The sequence below is a fragment of the Heteronotia binoei genome, chromosome 2 (genome assembly GCF_032191835.1).
Source record: "Heteronotia binoei isolate CCM8104 ecotype False Entrance Well chromosome 2, APGP_CSIRO_Hbin_v1, whole genome shotgun sequence".
Classification (NCBI taxonomy): domain Eukaryota; kingdom Metazoa; phylum Chordata; class Lepidosauria; order Squamata; family Gekkonidae; genus Heteronotia; species Heteronotia binoei.
In genome coordinates this window covers 200,799,457-200,817,408 of record NC_083224.1, presented here as the reverse complement: position 1 = coordinate 200,817,408, position 17,952 = coordinate 200,799,457, and the positions used below count along the sequence as shown (strand labels likewise).

Sequence of the window (17,952 nt, the reverse complement as noted above, 5' to 3'; positions counted from 1 at the left end):
AGGAGATTGTAGGTTGCTCTGAGTCTCTCTCCTTGAAAGGGCAGCTGCTGTGAAAGTTCTCTCAGTCCCACCTGCCTCACAGAGTGTCTGTTGTGGGGGAGGAAGGGAAAGGAGATTGTAGGCCGCTCTGAGGCTCTGTCCTTGAAAGGGCAGCTTCTGGAGAGCTCTCTCAGCCCCACCTGCCTCACAGGATGTCTGTTGTGGGGGAGGAAGGGAAAGGAGATTGTAGGCCGCTCTGAGCCTCTGCCCTTGAAAGGGCAGCTTCTGGGAGAGCTCTCTCAGCCCCACCCGCCTCACAGGATGTCTATTGTGGGGGAGGAAGGGAAAGGAGATTGTAGGCCGCTCTGAGCCTCTGACCTTGAAAGGGCAGCTTCTGGGAGAGCTCTTTCAACCCCACGTGCCTCATAGGGTGTCTGTTGTGGGGAAGGAAGGGAAAAGAGATTGTAAGCCGATTGACTCTGATTCAAAGAGAAGGGTGGGGTATAAATCTGCAGTCTTCTTCTTTCTCCTTGGCCTTTCCCTAATTGATATCTGTCGCAGGTCATGTACCCGGGGAGACCAGTGGATCGCAAGGGCCAGCCACGTGGGTGGCGGGGGGGAGAGCTCGCATTCTTGCTGGCATTGCCTGCTGCCTGTATATGCCCCCCCATGGTCTGCCTTTCTTTTGTTCATTCTCTTCAGTATTCCTTGTGCAACGAACCCCTGATTGAGCTGTCCAACCCCGGGGCCAGCGGCTCCCTCTTCTACGTCACGAGTGACGACGAGTTCATCATCAAAACGGTGATGCATAAAGAGGCTGAGTTCCTCCAGAAACTCCTCCCGGGATACTACATGGTACGTGGCAGAACCCGCTTCCTGGTGGCTGTCAGTCTGAAGCATGAAGGGTCCCTTCTCTTGCCCCACCCAATTAGGGCTGAAGTTGGAATGAAGAGCGTATCTCAAGGAGCATAGAACTGGGTTCACAGTTTCAGAAATGATCTAAAACAGGGGTGTCAAACGTGTAGTTTAGGAGCCAGATCAGGCCCCCGGAGGGCTCCTATCAGGCCCCTGAGCAACTGGCTGTCATCTGCTTCCTTCTCCCTCTGTCTTGCTTCCTTCTGCATTTCAGCTTGCTTTGCTCCTCTATCGCACAGGAGCTACAGAGCAAAACCTCTATTTTCTCCATTGGCTGAGGCTTGGGGGAGGAATAGCTTGCTTTGCTAGGCTCTCTCAATTACACAGCAGAACTACTGAGCCAATCCTCTCTTCCTTCTACTGGCTGAGGCTCCTCCCCCTCCTGGTTCCCTGGGGAAGGAAGGAAAGAGCCAGAGCTCCCTTTGCCCAGTTTCCTGGATCCTATGAGAGAAATACAAAGAACACATCTTTAAGACTAATGAGTACTAACATTTTAAACATGATTTAAGTTTTTTTACAAAAAATATTATTTGTGTTTGTCTGTGTTCCTTATAACATTTATATCTCTACTACCTAATCTTAAATAGGTACACACATGGCCCGGCCTGACATGACCCGGCCCGACAAGGTCTCATTTACCCTGGCCTTCATAACAAATGAGTTTGACACTAGGGTTGCCAAGTCCAATTCAAGAAATAGCTGGGGACTTTGGGGGTAGAGCCAGGAGACGTTAGGGGTGGAGCCAGGAGACGTTAGGGGTGGAGCCAAGATCAAGGCTGTGACAAGCATAATTGAACTCCAAAGGGAGTTCTGGCCATCACATTTAAAGGGATGGCACACCTTTTCAATTACTTCCTTCCATAGGAAGTAATGAAGGATAGGGGCACCTTCTTTTGGGGCTCATAGAATTGGACCCCCTGGTCCAATCTTTTTGAAACCTGGAGGGTATTTTGGGGAGAGGCACTAGATGCAATACTGAAAATTTGGTGCCTCTACCCCAAAAAATAGCCCCCCCCCCAGAGCCCCAGGTACCCGTGGATCAATTCTCCATGATTTTCTATGGGAATAAATCTCCATAGGGAATAACAGAGTTCCCAGCAGTCATTTCCCTCCCCTCCCCCCGCTTTCTGACGACCCTGAAGTGGGGGGAGGGTCTCCAAACCAGGGGATTTACTAATGCCTGGTAAAGCATATCCCATTAAGCCTCTGTGAAAGTGACAGGGCACTTTGTTCTTCCATGCCTAGGTGAGATTTGAACCAGGAGCTTCTGCCTCCACCTCATGGTTATTATAGCCGCAGTGCTGTCATTCCAGCTGTTGCGTTCCAGCGCAACCCTTCACATTAAGCTGTCCCTCACAATAGCACTTCAGGCGTCGATTTGCATCCCAATAAAGTTAGCCCGTCCTAGTTCATCTAGGTGGCGAAATACAGCAATTAAAAACAAAAACTGTGAAGAGGATAATCCATTAAAAGATGTCTTCCTGCCAAGCTGTGACATTAAGGCCGTACCTGTCTTCTGTAATATTTACCGTGCTTGCAGTGTTGCCTCTAAGCTGAGTTCGTGTGAGCTAGCTCCCAGTTTTTTAGCCTCCAGCTCACAGATTTTTGCCTTAACTCAGGAAGGATGACCTCGGAGCACATTTTATTTATGCAGTAGCTCACCACTTTATTGCTAGTAGCTCACCAAGTAGAATTTCTGCTCAGAAGACTCCACAGCGTAGAGGGAACATCGCTTTCTGGTACTGCATAGTTCCTCTGCTCCCTTGTGGGGCAGGGAGACAGCAGAGGGGTCTTCTGTGCTGTAACCTCGCCTCGTAGGAGGATGTCTTTTGCTTTTGAGGTTTCCTTACGTGTTGCTTGTCTAGCTTCAAGCATGCCTCTCCCGTTGTCAGCAAACCCCATGCTGAGAATCTGTAGCCTTTCTTTCTCTCTTTAGCTTTTATGTACATAATGCAGAAGGAGAGAAATCAGTAAAGTACCTGCAAAAGCTTGCTTTTACTCAGTGTTACAATCGTTATTGGCTCGCGGTGCATTCCTTATATGCAGGCGATATTATCCAGCATACTTCATAAACTCCTGTCTCTCTCTGTTTTTATGACTCATTGATCGATTCCCCATTAGCCTTATGCCACTCCCCTCTTATCTGCTGGCCTTCCATCGGATTGCACACAATCTGCCTGGGGGCTGCAACTCGCTTTGCCTCTTTCAGGCGGCAAACAGAAACCGATTTTTAGAGGATCTTGTTTGCTGCGCGAAAGAGGCGGAACTAATTGCAGCCCCAGGGCAGATAGTGTGAAATCTGACAAGCCCCACAGAGAAGAGGAGAGCGAGAGCAGCATAAAGCAAGTGGGGAATCGATCATTTTATATGATGTATGATATTTCCATTGATACTGTGATCTCTGTTCTGTGACATAAGCTTCACACACTTCTTGGGTCTTGTGGGTGTTCTGTTTTTGCGTGGCCCCATTGTACGCACCTTGTACAAATCTTTTGGTTGCCAAACTCTGAAATGTGAGAGCGACAGGATGGTGCAAATCAGAGTCAGAAACAAAGCCGCGATGGGACTCCTGTTACCATTGGAGTCAGGCAGGGCTTTTTTTTGTAGCAGGAACTCCTTTGCATATTAGGCCACACACCCCTGATGTAGCCAATCCTCCAAGAGCTTACAGGGATGTTATTACGGGGCCTACTGTAAACTCTTGAAGGATTGGCTACATAAGAGGGATGTGGCCTAATATGCAAAGGAGTTCCTGCTACAAAAAACCGCCCTGGAGTCAGGTCATCTTTGTAATTTGTTTGAACAGCTTCTGGGCTTCCAAGGCAAATGGTTTTTGGGGTTTTTTACCGTAACCCAAGAGTTGTGCCTTTCCAGTGATCCTCTTGTGTGTGCTCCATCCCTCCTCCCCCCCCCCCAAAAAAAACCAAAACAGAACTTGAACCAGAATCCGCGGACACTGCTTCCCAAGTTCTACGGCCTCTACTGCGTCCAGTCTGGCGGCAAGAACATCCGGGTCGTGGTGATGAACAACATCCTGCCGCGGGTGGTGAAGATGCATCTGAAGTATGACCTGAAGGGCTCCACCTACAAGCGCCGGGCGTCCAAGAAGGAGAAGGAGAAGTCCAGCCCCACCTACAAGGACCTGGATTTCATGCAAGACATGCCAGAGGGCATCATGCTGGATACGGACACCTTCAGCGCTGTGGTGAAAACCCTGCAGAGGGACTGTTTGGTAAGGAGACGGTGGGTGGGGTTTGCCAACCAGCAGCACAGAACTACCCCCGACTCACACAGATCTGAGTTCTATCACTTGAACTCTGTAGTGACGTGGGGAATCATAGAATCATAGAGTTGGAAGGGACCTCCAGGATCATCTAGTCCAACTCCCTGCACAATGCAGGAAACCCACAAATACTTATCCCAAATTCACAGGATCTTCATCGCTGTCAGATGGCCATCTAGCCTCTGTTTAGAAACCTCCAAGGAAGGAGATCCCCCCACCTCCAGAGGAAGCCTGTTCCACTGAGGAACCGCTCTAATGGTCAGGAAGTTCTTCCTAATGTTGAGCCAGAAACTCTTTTGATTTAATTTCAACCCATTGGTTCTGGTCCTACATTCTGGGGCCACAGAAGATGGTGATCATATCACCTCTCAGCCGCCTCCTCTCCAGGCTAAACATGCCCAGCTCCTTCAACCTTTCCTCATAGGACTTGGTCTCCAGACCCCTCACCCTCTTCGTCGCCCTCCTCTGGACCCGTTCCAGCTTATCTATATCCTTCTTAAAATGTGGTGCCCAAAACTGAACACAGTACTCCAGGTGAGGTCTTACCAGAGCAGAGTAAAGCGATACTATCACATCACGTGATCTGAACACGATACTTCTGATGATACAGCCCAAAATTGCATTAGCTTTTTTAGCCACCGCATCACACTGTTGACTCATATTCAGTGTATGATCCACTAAGACCTCGAGATCCTTTTCGCATATACTACTGCTAAGACAAGTCTCCCCCATCCTATAACCATGCATGGGATTTTTCCTACCTTACATTTATCCCCGTTAAAATTCATTTTATTGGTTTTAGCCCAGTTTTCCAGCCTATCAAGATCATCCTGTATCCTGTTTCTGTCTTCTACTGTATTTGCAACCCCACCCAATTTAGTATCATCGGCAAATTTAATAATTATTCCCTCTATTCCTTCATCCAAATAATTGATAAAGGTGTTGAACAAAACAGGTCCCAGGACAGATCCTTGAAACACTCCACTTGTCACTCCTCTCCAAGAGGATGAGGAACCATTCATAAGCGCTCTGTGGGTGCGATCTGTCAACCAGTTACAGATCCACCTAACGGTAACAGGATCCAAACCACAAGGATAGTATGTGGAACCTTATCAAAAGCCTTACTGAAATCAAGATAAATGATGTCTACAGCATTCCCCTTTTCCTCCTCTTTTGCATCTACTCCGCTTGACTGATCTGTCAGCTATTGACAGGGAATCTGCTAACCCCCCTCTCCATGGATCCTTTACTCTTTAGATTGGATTTGTTCATTTAGGGTTGCCAACCCCAAGGTGGTGTTAGCGAACAAGCACAAAGCGCCGTGTGGAATGGCTTCTTCAGCAGCTATAATATTTAAAGGTATACAGTTCAATCAAAAAAAATCCCAAAACTTACAGATGTCTCAATTTATTTGCTTCATAAATCTTGTTCGACAAGACACAAAGTGTGGAAAAATTAATTCCACATACTCATTCCAAGTTCTCTGTGGTTAACTGTTTGTGGAAACATTCCAACATAAAACAGCACCAACAAAAAATCAGCAAAACAAGCAACAGGGAAAACCGGTCTGTTTTCCTGTTTCACTCAAGGCGTTGTCTTTTTCATTCAAAATTCATTTCCAGTAATTACATCCACTCTCCATTTTCCAACAGCTAACCTTTCTTCTTTCTAGGAGTAACCAGAGCGAACTTGGAATGTGTACACGGAATTAATTTTTCCACACTTTGTGTCTTGTTGAACAAGATTTTTGCAACAAATAAATTGAGACAGCTATAAGTTTTGGAATTTTTTAATTGAACTGTATACCTTTTAATATTATAGCTGCTGGAGAAGCCATTCCGCACGGCGCTTTGTGCTTGTTCGCTAAGCCATTTGCCGTGCGACTTTTTTTTGCTTATCTAAAGGCCAAGATGGTGGCTGGAGATCTCCTGGGATGACAACTGATGTCCAGGTGGCAGCGATCGGTTCCCCTGGAGTAAACAGCTGCTTTGGAGGGTGGCCTGTATGGCATTGTGCTCTGCTGAGACCCTTGACCTCCCCAAACCCCGCCCTCCCCGGGCTCTTCTCTCCACATCTCCAGGTGTTTCCCAGCCAGGGGCAACCCTGCTCTCCCACCTTCTCTCCCTTCAGTGGTCCAGGCCGTGCAGTGCTCTACCCACTAGGAAGCAGGCCTGTTGTAGAAGAAAGCTAGGGCTGTGGCTGGACGAAGGGACATTGCCGACTTCCTCTTCCTAGCTAGCCTTTTGCCTGCCTCCATGGATCCCTCCCGCTTTTCTCTGTGCAGCTTAACCAGGTCATAGGAGGCAATGCAACTTTCATGCAAAGCGTGTAAATATGCGTTTTAGTGGAAATTAAACACAACACAACTAAGGAACACTAAGCATTCCTACTTGAAATTTTTCCACAAAGTCTCTCAACAGTCTTAGAAAGTTGAACTTGATGAGGATGTGGGTGAAGTCTTCCTTAATCCCTTAGTGTTCCACTCGTGATTGTACGGGGAGAATAAGGAACTGCTTTTAAAAGGACTCCTCACGGTTTCGCTTTCTTCCTCAGCCTCCTTCTCCAACGTTAAACGGAGCCACATGGATCAACACATGAGAGCCAGTATCAGCAGATCAGAGCACGCGTTGATCCATGTCGTAAAGAGTAGAGCTGTGGCTCCGTGTAACGTCGGGAGAGGTTCCCTGTTCTCTCCGTACAATCACGAGTGGAACACTAAGGGATTAAAGAAGACTTCACCCACGTCTTCATCAAGTCCAACTTGAGAGACTTTGTGGAAAAATTTCAAGTATTGAATGTTTAGTGTTCCTTAGCTTTGTTGTGTTTAATTTTCACTAAAACACATATTTACACGCTTTGCATGAAAGTTTCATTGCTTCCGGCGGTTACTTTATGTAGCTGACTTTCACACCGGTTCCGGTTGTATTTATTATAACCAGTTCACAGGGCTTACTTCTTCCCAGAGGCTGTGGTTTCAGGAAAAAGAAAGGAATTGGGTCCAGGGAGCCTGTCTTGCAGGTGCAGCTGAGCCTCTCTGCCTCTTGTGCTGGACATTGAAGGAGGGACTCTGTGTGGCTCTGTTTGAAGAAGAAGAATGCAGATTTACACCTCTCCCTTCTCTCTGAATCAGAGTGTCAGAGTGGCTTACAATCTCCTTTACCTTCCTCCCCCACAACAGACACCCTGTGTGGTAGGTGGGGCTGAGAGAGCTCTCCCAGAAGCTGCCTTTTCAAGGACAACTCTTGCAAGAGCTATGGCTAACCCAAGGCCATCTCAGCAGCTGCAAGTGGAGGAGTGGGGAATCAAACCCTGTTTTCCCAGATAAGAGTCCACACACTTAGCCACTGCACCACACTGGCTCTCTTTTGGGCATCAAAACCTGAGCTTGACCTTCAAAAGAGAGAAGTTTATGTATATCTTCTGGTGATTGACCCCTACTGAGGGCCTGGAGGATATTTAGAGAGGCAGCTGAATACAGCCTGCCCCTGTCCTCCTGACTGCTGGTATTCCAGAGAGGTTTCCCATCCAAGTTAGCTTCTGAGCTCCGACAAGATGAAGCTTGCCTGGGCTATCCAGGTCCAGGCGAGAGAAAGGTTAATGACCTGGAATTTTATTTGCACTTGTGGGAGATGAGGGAGACGTCTGCTTTCTGTTTTGGAAGCCCTGCTCCTGATCTCGATGGTCTAAGTGCCAATCGTTGCAGATAATTTGCTGTGACCTACCGGGAATACCCTTTCTTTCAGTCTTTCTCTTGTGCAGTCCAGCAGCTCTCCCCAAGAGGGCAGTAAAGAGTAATTTTCTCTGGTTTTGGTAACTCTGCATGTAAAGTGCAGTCAAGTCACAGCTGACTTGTGGTGCCCCTCCCAAGAAAAGGTTGTCAAGGCAAACAAGAATCAGAGGTGATTTGCTGCTGCCTTCCTCTACAAAGTCTATCTTTGTGGTCTCCAATCCGAGTACCGATCCTCCATAACTTCCAAAATCTGATGAGATTGGACTATAACAGGGGTGGCCAAACTTGCTTAATGTAAGAGCCGCATCGAGTAAGCGTCAGATGTTTGAGAGCCACAAGACAGGGAGAGGAGGGGAGGGAGAGGTGGAAAGAAAGCAACTTTAACTTTAAAAGCATTCTCCAAGCTGCCAGCTGGCTTGGAGAAATTATTTAAAGAAAGAAATGCCTTCTCTAAGCCAGCCCACGGGGTGGTGAGGGCTTTGAGAGCCACACAATATATGTGAAAAAGCCACATGTGGCTCCTGAGCCACGGTTTGGCTGCCCCTGGGCTATAACATGCCACCATCCCTCCCTGGGCCCGCCCACCCCCAGCCCGATGTTGCCTCCTGGCTCTGGGATTCTGAATGCAAAGGTTCCTTTGAGTCACTGGGGCAAGTCTACATTGATAGACCCATGAATCTCTCTGGGCTCCTTTTAAAGCTGTTTATTCCTGGGGCCATCACAACATCCTCTGGCAGTGAATTCCACATTTTAATCACTTGTTGCGTAAAGATATATTTAAAAGCACAAGCACATCAGAAGAGCTGTCTTGTCCAGCCTCCTGTCTCATGCAGTGGCCCGCCAGTTCCTCTGGAGGGGCAGCAGTAGGGCACAGAGGCCGAGGCTTTCATAAGGACATCAGAAGAGCCCTGCTGGATCAGCCCAGTGAGGGTCCATCTAGTCCAGCCTCCTGTCTCACACAGTGGCCAGTCAGTTCCTCTGGAGGGCCAACAACATGGCACAGAGGCCAAGGCCTTCCCCTGAGAAGAACATCAGAAGAGCCCTGCTGGCTCAGACCAGGGAGGGTTCATCTAGTTCAGCCTCCTGTCTCACACAGGGGCCAACCAGTTCCTCTGGAGAGCCAGCAACAGGGCAGAGAGGCTGAGGCCTTCCCCTGAGAAGAACATCAGAAGAGCCCTGCTGGATCAGACCAGGGAGGGTCCATCTAGTCCAGCCTCCTGTCTCACACAGTGGCCAGTCAGTTCCTCTGGAGGGCCAACAACAGGGCAGAGAGTCCAAGGCCTTCATAAAGACAGCAGAAGAGCCCTGCTGGATCTGACCAGGGAGGGTCCATCTAGTCCAGCATCCCGCCTCACACAGTGGCCAGCCAGTTCCTCTGGAGGGCCAACAACAGGGCACAGAGGCCAAGGCCCTTCATAAGAACCTAGGAAGAGCCCTGCTGGATCAGACCAGTGGTTCATCTAGCTCAACATCCTATGTCACACAGTGGCCAACCAGTTCCTCTGGGTGGCCACCAACAGGGCATAACGGCCAGGGCCTTCCCCTGATGTTGCCTTGTGTCTCTGGGATCCAGAGGTTTATCGCTTCAGTAGCAGCCGGACCAATTCACCTTTATGAAGCCAAGCCAGTTTATTGTGGCGGCAGCATCCCTGAACCAAGGCCGGGATCTGTTTTCCTGGCTAATCCCTTTCTTTGTTTTCCTTTTGCTGAATGTGGCGGTTGCTGCTTAGGTGCTTGAAAGCTTCAAAATCATGGACTACAGCCTCCTTCTGGGGGTCCATAACATTGACCAGCTGGAACGGGAACGACAGGCCGACGGAGCCCAGAGCGTCTCCGACGAGAAGCGGCCGGTGGGCCAGAAAGCGCTGTACTCCACGGCCATGGAGTCTATCCAGGGCGGGGCTGCCCGGGGAGAGTCCATCGAGACAGACGACACGTAAGTGGAAACGCTGGCTTGGACTGTGCCGCTCACGTGCTGGTGTGAGCTGTTCAGATATCACTATCAATGTTCCCTCTAAGCTGCAGTGTCTTGTGAGCAGAAATCCTGCTTTGTGAGCTACTGGTATTAAAGTTGTGAGCAACTGCATCAATTATTGTGCTCTGGGGTCATCCTTCTGAGCTTAGACAAAAGTCTGTGAGCTGGAGGCTAAAAATCTGTGAGCTGGCTCACGCTAACTCAGCTTAGAGGGAACACTGCTCACGGCCTGTCTTAAGTCTGTTTATCCTTGTTTATCCCACCTTCAAGGAGATCTGGACCCTGCGTGGGTCCAGACAGCCCTGCAAAGTAGGGGGTCCAGACAGCTATCCTCACGACAGCGGGTCCAGACAGCTATCCTCACGACAGCCCTGCAAAGTAGGTTAGGCAGGCTGTGCATGAGCGCATCTGTGTGTGCCTGGCCCGAAATCATGAGCAAAGGGAGGATTTGAACCTGAGTCTTCCTCTAGCCACAGCCTCATACTGTCAGACGTTGGAGCTCAAAGTAAACGGACCATCATTTGTTGCAAAAGTAGTAGCGTTTCTTTGACATCTCAAAGTTCTGAATAGGCAGTTATTGGAACTGATAGCAAGTATTGAAACATACATGGGTTTTAAGGCCTTACATCAAAGCATTTCCAAACACTCCTACATTGTCACACTCTAATGTTACAAGTAACACTCTCCCCACTTCTTATCGCTTGCGGCTCCCTTTCTCACGGAGGAGCCCTGCTGGCTCTCCTTGAGGCTTGCTATCTTCAAAGAGCTGTTGATTTGTTAGTGTTATGCAGAGGAATTCACAGCATGGGTTAGTAACATTTCTAAGATATGCAAGGTCTTCTGCTTCATGGTTAGTAACAGGAGTTCAAAATGGAGTTAGTCATGTCAAGGAACAAGTTACAGAATACATTCAGCATAATGACACAGTAATGCTCTCCAATGTCTGACACATACTTGCTGTCAGGCAGGGCTTTTTTAAATAGCAGGAGCTCGTTTGCATATTAGGCCGCACCCCCCTGACGTAGCCAGTCCTCCTAGAGCTTCCAGTAAGCCCTGTACTAAGAGCCTTGTAAGCTCTTTGAGGATTGGCTACATCAGGAGTGTGTGGCCTAATATGCAAAGGAGTTCCTGCTACAAAAAAAGGCCCTGCTGTCAGGTAACTGAATGTTGCAGCCAATATTAGTTAGGGCATGTAATGAAAGGAAGGGGCAAAGGGGCCTTTCCTTGCTGGGAAGCTCCCTCAGATTAAGGGTTCCTTGGTGACTCCTTCCATGGCTTGTTAAGAAAGGTTCCCTCTAGCTGAGTACTAGACCAAAAAAAGGGACAACTGGGTATAAGGCAGGGGTGTCAAACATGCAGCCCAGGGGCCAAATCAGGCTCCTAGAAGGCCCCTATCAGGTCCCCAGGCAACCAGCTGTCCTCTTCTTCCTTCTTCTCTCTTGCTCCCTTCTGCATAATAGCTTGCTTTGCAAGGCTTGCTCAATCACACAGGAGCTACAGAGCAAGAGGAGAGCTACAGAGCAAGAGGAGAGAGAGAGCTTGCTTTGCCAAGCTCTCTCAATCGCACAGCAGAGCTACTGAGCCAAGCTTCCTTTCCTTCTGTTGGCTGAGGTTCCTCCCCCTGCTGGTCCCCTGGAGAAGAAAGGAAAGGGACAGAGCTTCCTTTGCCCAGTTCCCTGATCCCAAGGGAGAAATATAGAGACCAACGAGTGCTAATAATTTAAGCATTTTTGTGTTTGTCTTTGTCCTTTATAAAGTTTATCTCTCTGCTACTTAATCTTAAATAGGTACCCGCATGACCTGGCCCAACACGGCCTGTCTGACAAGGTCTCATTTATGCCTGATCCGGCCCTCATAACAAAAGAGTTTGACACCCCTGGTAAAGCCTGGAGAAGACTTTGTGGAACTAGGTAGCATCCATGCAGTCTAGCACACGGGGGTGAGAGCGAAGCCTTCTCCCGCTTGATATTAACAAGGGTCTCTTGCGGTGCTTGCCGAAGCCGTTAAGCAAGAGGTTAGCGTCTGAGTGCGCCGGAGGGGCAGAGAAAAAACAGGAGGGGGTTGGCCTGGGGGCACACAGGCAGTAAGTCTGCCTGGGGTGCCGCACGCTTTCGGACCGATCCGGAGTGTCAGGATGTGTCCCTGGCAAGTAAGATCAATAGAACTCATGCGATAGTATCCATGCCGTTGTATAATCAACATGTGTACATGAAAGCTGAACAATGAAGAAAGCTGACAGGAAAAAAAGTTGATTCATTTGAAATGCGGTGTTGGAGGAATACTGTTGACAGACAAAAAGACAAACAAGTGGGTTCTAGATCAAATCAAGCCCGAACTTCTGCTAAAGGCGAAAATGACTAAACTGAAGCTATTGCGCTTTGGTCACATTTCTCAGGTACTGCTCAGTCCTCACTAATGATGAGCTCTGTGTCCATTTAATCATAGAAAACTTTATTCATAGAATCCTAGAGTTGGAAGGGACCTCCAGGGTAATCTAGTCCAACCCCCTGCACAATGCAGGAAACTCACAAACACCTCCCCGTAAATTCACAGGGCCTTCATTGCTGACAGATGGCCATCTAGCCTCTGTTTAAAAACCTCCAAAGAAGGAGAGCCCACCACCTCCCGAGGAAGCCTCTTCCACTGAGGAACTGCTCTAACGGTCAGGAAGTTCTTCCTGATGTTGAGCCGGAAGCTCTTTTGGTTTAATTTCAACCCATTGGTTCTGGTCCTTCCTTCCGGGGCCACAGAAAACAGTTCCGCACCATCCTCTATAGGACAGCCCTTCAAGGACGTGAAGATGGTGATCCTATCACCTCTCAGCCGCCTCCTCTCCAGGCTAGACATGCCCAGCTTTCCTCATAGGACTTGGTCTCCAGACCCCTCATTTATTTTAACAAAGCTGTTTCAGGCAAGACTCATCTTGATAGAACTAGTAAACCAGGTACAGACAGTTAGATATATGAAAGAGCCAGTCTGGTGTAGTGTGCGGACTCTTATCTGGGAGAACAGGGTTTGATTCCCCCCTCCTCCACTTGCAGCTGCTGGAATGGCCTTGGGTCAGCCATAGCTATAGCTGGAGTTGTCCTTGAAAGGGCAGCTGCTGTGAGAACCCTCTCAGCCCCACCCTCCTCACAGGGTGTCTGTTGTGGGGGGAGAAGATAGAGGAGATTGTAAGCCACTGTGAGACACTGATTCAGAGAGAAGGGCGGGGTATAAATCTGCAATTCTTCTTCTTGGTTCAGACAGTAATTATTTGAGTAAAAAGCGCCTTTCCCCCTAGCAATGAAGTGGCACCCCTTCCCCTCCCCCTTTCACGTTCCAGCTAGAACCAGCTGCAGCCGAGTGATAGTCTCTGAGAGCGCGACCTTGAAGAAGTGAGCGTATTGCATACCTCAGGGTGAGAAAAGGATGCCTGCAGCTTTCACAGAGAGCCTTAAAACGTTAAGAGCAAAACCTTGGATTTGTTCCAGAATTCAACTGGGAACCAGTGCAGTTGGCGTAGCTCTGGCTGCATGTGTGCTCTCGGTGGAGTTCCTGTAAGGACACCTGCCGCTGCATTCTGGACCAGCTGCAGTTTCCGGATCAGTCGCTTCCCTCAGGTCACAAGACCTGAGCAAGACTGTGAATAACAGAACGTTTTGCAGGTCCTGAATTCATAGGGTCTCCATGTCAGAAGTGACTTGACACCCACACTCTATGTAAGCCCCAGTGGTGCAAGATCCCCGATGGTCTAGAAGTGGCATTTTTGAGCCCTAGTAAAGTCCAGGTGGGAAGCGTGCTAGGAAAATCAGCCGTTACAGAAATTTGCCAATTTTTTAAGCGGAAGGAAGCATACGCGTGGGAAGAGAGAGAGAGAGAGAGATAAGAAACTCCCTTTTCTGGATGCCGGGACATGGTTGTATCTTCTGTTCTTGTCAGGATGGGCGGCATTCCAGCTGTGAATGGCAAAGGGGAGCGCTTGCTGCTGCACGTGGGCATCATAGACATTCTGCAGTCCTACAGGTAGGTTCGCTCTGTGGCTAAACTACTATGACACACTCTGCTTGGAGCTCCCCTTGAAGAGCGCCCAGTAGCTTCTGCTAGTTTGCTTACTAGTGTGAGTTGTTATGAGAGTACAAGTGGAAGCCCAATGGACTTCGGGGTGGGGGGGAGGGAATCCCCAGAGGCTGCCTAGGCCCCCCCAGGAGCAGCAGTGCCTGGGAGCCCCTCAGAGCCCCAAATGGCTTTGACCCCCCCCCCCCAATACATTTTTTTAGTTTTCAGACTTTTCTGCAAACATGGGGAATCCCCACACTTGTGGAATAATCTGTTATTAAGTCATTATGGCCCCAGTTCTTGGATTTAGATATCCACAGATTGAGTCACACAAATTGGTGTCCCTGGTTCTGAAACCACCAGCCGACTGGCTCTGGGCTCAAGTTCAAGGGACAGGAACTTCCTTATAAAGCCTTGCACCGGCTGAGGCCTGCCCTCCCCCCCTCTGTCAACCCAGAAGAACATAAGAGCAGCCATGTTGGATCAGGCCAATGGCCCATCCAGTCCAACATTCTGTGTCACACAGGGGCCAAAAAACCCAGGTGCCATCAGGAGGTCCATCAGTGGGGCCAGGACACTAGAAGCCCTCCCACTGTTGCCCCCGCCCCCCAAGCACCAAGAATACAGAGCATCACTTGCCCCAGACAGAGAGTTCCAACAATACGCTGTGGCTAATAACCACTGATGGACCTCTGCTCCATCAGCACTAGAAGCCCTCCCACTGTGCCCCCGCAAGCCCCAAAAATACAGAACATCACTGTCCCAGACAAAGTGTTCCACCTATACCTTGTGGCTCATAGCCACTGATGGACCTCTGCTCCATATGTTGATCCAATCCCCTCTTGAAGCTGGCTATGCTTGCAGCCGCCACCACCTCCTGTAGCAGTGAATTCCATGTGTTAATCACCCGTTGGTAGAAATACTTCCTTTTACTGGGTTTGATTCCCCACTCCTCCACTTGCACCTGCTGGAATGGCCTTTGGTTAGCCATAGTTCTTGCAGGAGTTGTCCTTGAAAGGGCAGCTGCTGGGAGAGCCCTCTCAGCCCCAACCACCTCACAGGGTGTCTGTTGTGGGGGGAGAAGATATAGGAGATTGTAAGCCGCTCTGAGTCTCTGATTCAGAGACATGGGCGGGGTATAAATCTACAGTTCTTCTTATTATTATTAGTTCTAACCTGACTGCTCAGCAATTTCATCGAACCCCGTGGGATCCTTGCAGGAGCCTCTGCTTCCTGTCCCTTCCCACCAAACATTTCTCACCCTGTTAGCTCCCTCTTGTCAAGCGGGTCTCTTGCCATGGTTGATGGCCTATTGTACGCATTATAGTAACCTCATTCCTTGCTTTGCTGGCTACACGCTATCTCTCCTTTGTAACAAGCCCAAGCATCGCTCTGCCTATTTCCTGGGGAGCTCAAGGTCGTCGTCTGGTTCTCAGGAATTTAGGCTGCCCCCTGCAAGAGAGTATGAGAATGGTACGCTGGGGAGAGGGTCAAACGGCTTGGTGCCTTTAGCTTTGAAATGTAATGGTTTTCCTAAGGTATATGAAGGAATGCAACCCCGCCATTGTCAGTTTTCACAAGGGCCATCTTGCCTTGCGCCCCTCCTGTACATCAATAAACAAAGCTTGTTCAACCCAAGAGTGTGTTGCTAATTGGAAGTCCGGGGATGAGTCAAGCTCCTTCAGTACTTATCCATTGAAATCATGCAGTATCAGTGGTTCACCCTGTTTCTCTGGTATTGTGCTCAATGGTCACTCTGTGAGACAGGATGCTGGACTAGATGGACCCTCACTGGTCTGATCCAGCAGGGCTCTTCTAAGGGAAAGGCCTCGGCCTCTCTGCCCTGTTGTTGGCCTTCCAGAGGAACCGGTTGGCCACTGTGTGAGACAGGATGCTGGACTAGATGGATCCCTGGTCTGATCCAGCAGGGCTCTTCTGATGTTCTTATGAAGGCCTTGGTCTCTATGCCCTGCTGTTGGCCCTTCAGAAGAACTGGTTGGCCACTGTGTGAGGCAGGATGCTGGACTAGATGGACCACTGGTCTGATCCAGCTGGGTGGTTCTGATGTTCTTATGAAGGTCTCATCCTCTCTGCCCTGTTGTTGGCCTTCCAGAGGAACCGGTTGGCCACTGTGTGAGACAGGATGCTGGACTAGATGGACCACTGGTCTGATCCAGCAGGGCTGTTCTCATGTTCTTAAGTATTTTAATGAATCCCAATGTGTTCCTCTTTTATATATTGTAGAGAAGTTTTACTCATCTGTCTGCTGGGATTCCCCACTCCTTTGTGTGTGGGGAGCGGTGGGGTGTTGTCTGAGCTGGGCTGCCTTTTGTTCATCTGTGTGTGTCTCTCTCTCCCCCACCCCACTTCCCTGGCAATCCAGATTCATCAAGAAGCTGGAACATACCTGGAAGGCTCTGGTTCATGACGGGGTGAGTTGCAGGTGAACTACTGTTGACAGGACGGCCGGCGGCTGTATTTTTCATGGCCATTTTGATTTCTCGGAATTGGGTTCTGCCGCACACAGAGATCTCTCGTGACATAAGTCATGTAAATGTTAAAAACAAGAGGGTAGCATTCAAGTTTGGAAGATCGTCTGTCCTCCTTACGGTTTGGTTGCTCAAGGCCTCTCTTCAGACATGATGTAAAGCCACCATATCTGCAGGTTGTGAAATAGGAATTCATCTTGCAGAGATCTAGCTTGCCACCTAGTAGGGCATAAAAAGGGCTAGAAACTTCAGTTTCGAGAGACTGCCAGACGATCTTGGTATCTGGCTGTACTACACACAATGCCATACAGTAATTGTTAATTAAAATTAAAGAGCCCTGTGGCGCAGAGTGGTAAAGCTGCAGTACTGCAGTCCAAGCTCTGCTCATGACCCGAGTTTGACCCCGGCAGAGGCTGGGTTTTCAGGTAGCCGGCTCGAGGTTGACACAGCCTTCCATCTTTCCGAGCTCAGTAAAATGAGTACTCAGCTTTCTGGGGGGGAAAGTGAAGATGACTGGGGAAGGCAATGGCAAACCACCCTGTTAAAAAAAAGTCTGCCATGAAAACAACGTCACCCCAGAGTGAGAAGCGACTGGTTCTTCCACAGGGCATTTATCTTTTTTAAAATTATTAATTATTAGCTTGCACTTGATCACTCAAACCTTGGCCAATGCTGTCTTCATTGCGTTTGGGTCGTACAGGCTCTTTCTTCCTCACTGCCCCTTAGGGCTGGAACTCCCTCGTTGGATGTTGCTGTTCAAAACTGCTGCGCCTTCCACAAAGAGCGTGGCATGGCTAGAGATGTAGAATTTCCAGGATTTTTTGAAATCCTGGAAGAAAACCTCCGGGCAAGGGCCCCTCCCTTGTCACGTGTATGACTGAACACGTTTTCAGTTTTATTCCCCAGCGTCTCCTCCTTTCTGCCCTCTGTTGAATTCTAACTTGGATGCTCCCTGTCCCTTTGTGGTTACTCGCCGGGATGATGTCACGTCGGAGGCCAGCAGCGTACGCTATAAATAAATACCAAAACTAAAATGGAAAGAGAAGCAGAAGAGCGGTCAAGGTGGCAGCACAGAGGCCCTTTTCATATTGAGTCTGCAAGGAATTATTATATGGGGATGGAATTATAACCCATTGGTAACAGTGTCACAATTTCGTGCATTGTTCTTTATACATTCCTATATATATATTTGTATATTTGCAGCTGTTGTGGCTGTGAGCAATTCTTGCATTGTGTTTGTTTGCGAGGCTTGGCTGAGAATTTGCCAAGGGGTTTCTCTCTCGCCTGCTACATTCCCCCCCCCCCCCGCCTGTTTCCTAGGACACCGTGTCGGTTCACAGGCCCAGTTTCTACGCCGAGAGGTTCTTCAAGTTCATGACGAACACGGTGTTTCGGAAGAGTTCTTGTGAGTACGCTTGCCCCACGGGAGGCTGTGGGAAGGAGAGAGCTTTGCATGAGCTGGTGGGAAGGGAAAAGGACACAGAGTCATCTTCTGTTACGCCCAAGATTTTACATTTCACTTCCATCTCTCGGAACAAGCGTT

At 49.0% G+C, this 17,952-nt stretch overlaps 1 protein-coding gene across 1 annotated transcript in view; it reads left to right on the top strand.

The window, feature by feature from the left end:
- PIP5K1C (phosphatidylinositol-4-phosphate 5-kinase type 1 gamma) overlaps positions 1-17,952 on the top strand; it is a 92,718-nt gene that overhangs the window by 44,421 nt on the left and 30,345 nt on the right. Inside the window, exons 6-11 of the mRNA XM_060232845.1 lie at positions 682-834; positions 3,827-4,126; positions 9,638-9,843; positions 13,804-13,887; positions 16,304-16,352; positions 17,730-17,814. Of these exons, the coding sequence (XP_060088828.1) occupies positions 682-834; positions 3,827-4,126; positions 9,638-9,843; positions 13,804-13,887; positions 16,304-16,352; positions 17,730-17,814 (877 nt within the window). The remainder of the gene's footprint in view (positions 1-681; positions 835-3,826; positions 4,127-9,637; positions 9,844-13,803; positions 13,888-16,303; positions 16,353-17,729; positions 17,815-17,952) is intronic.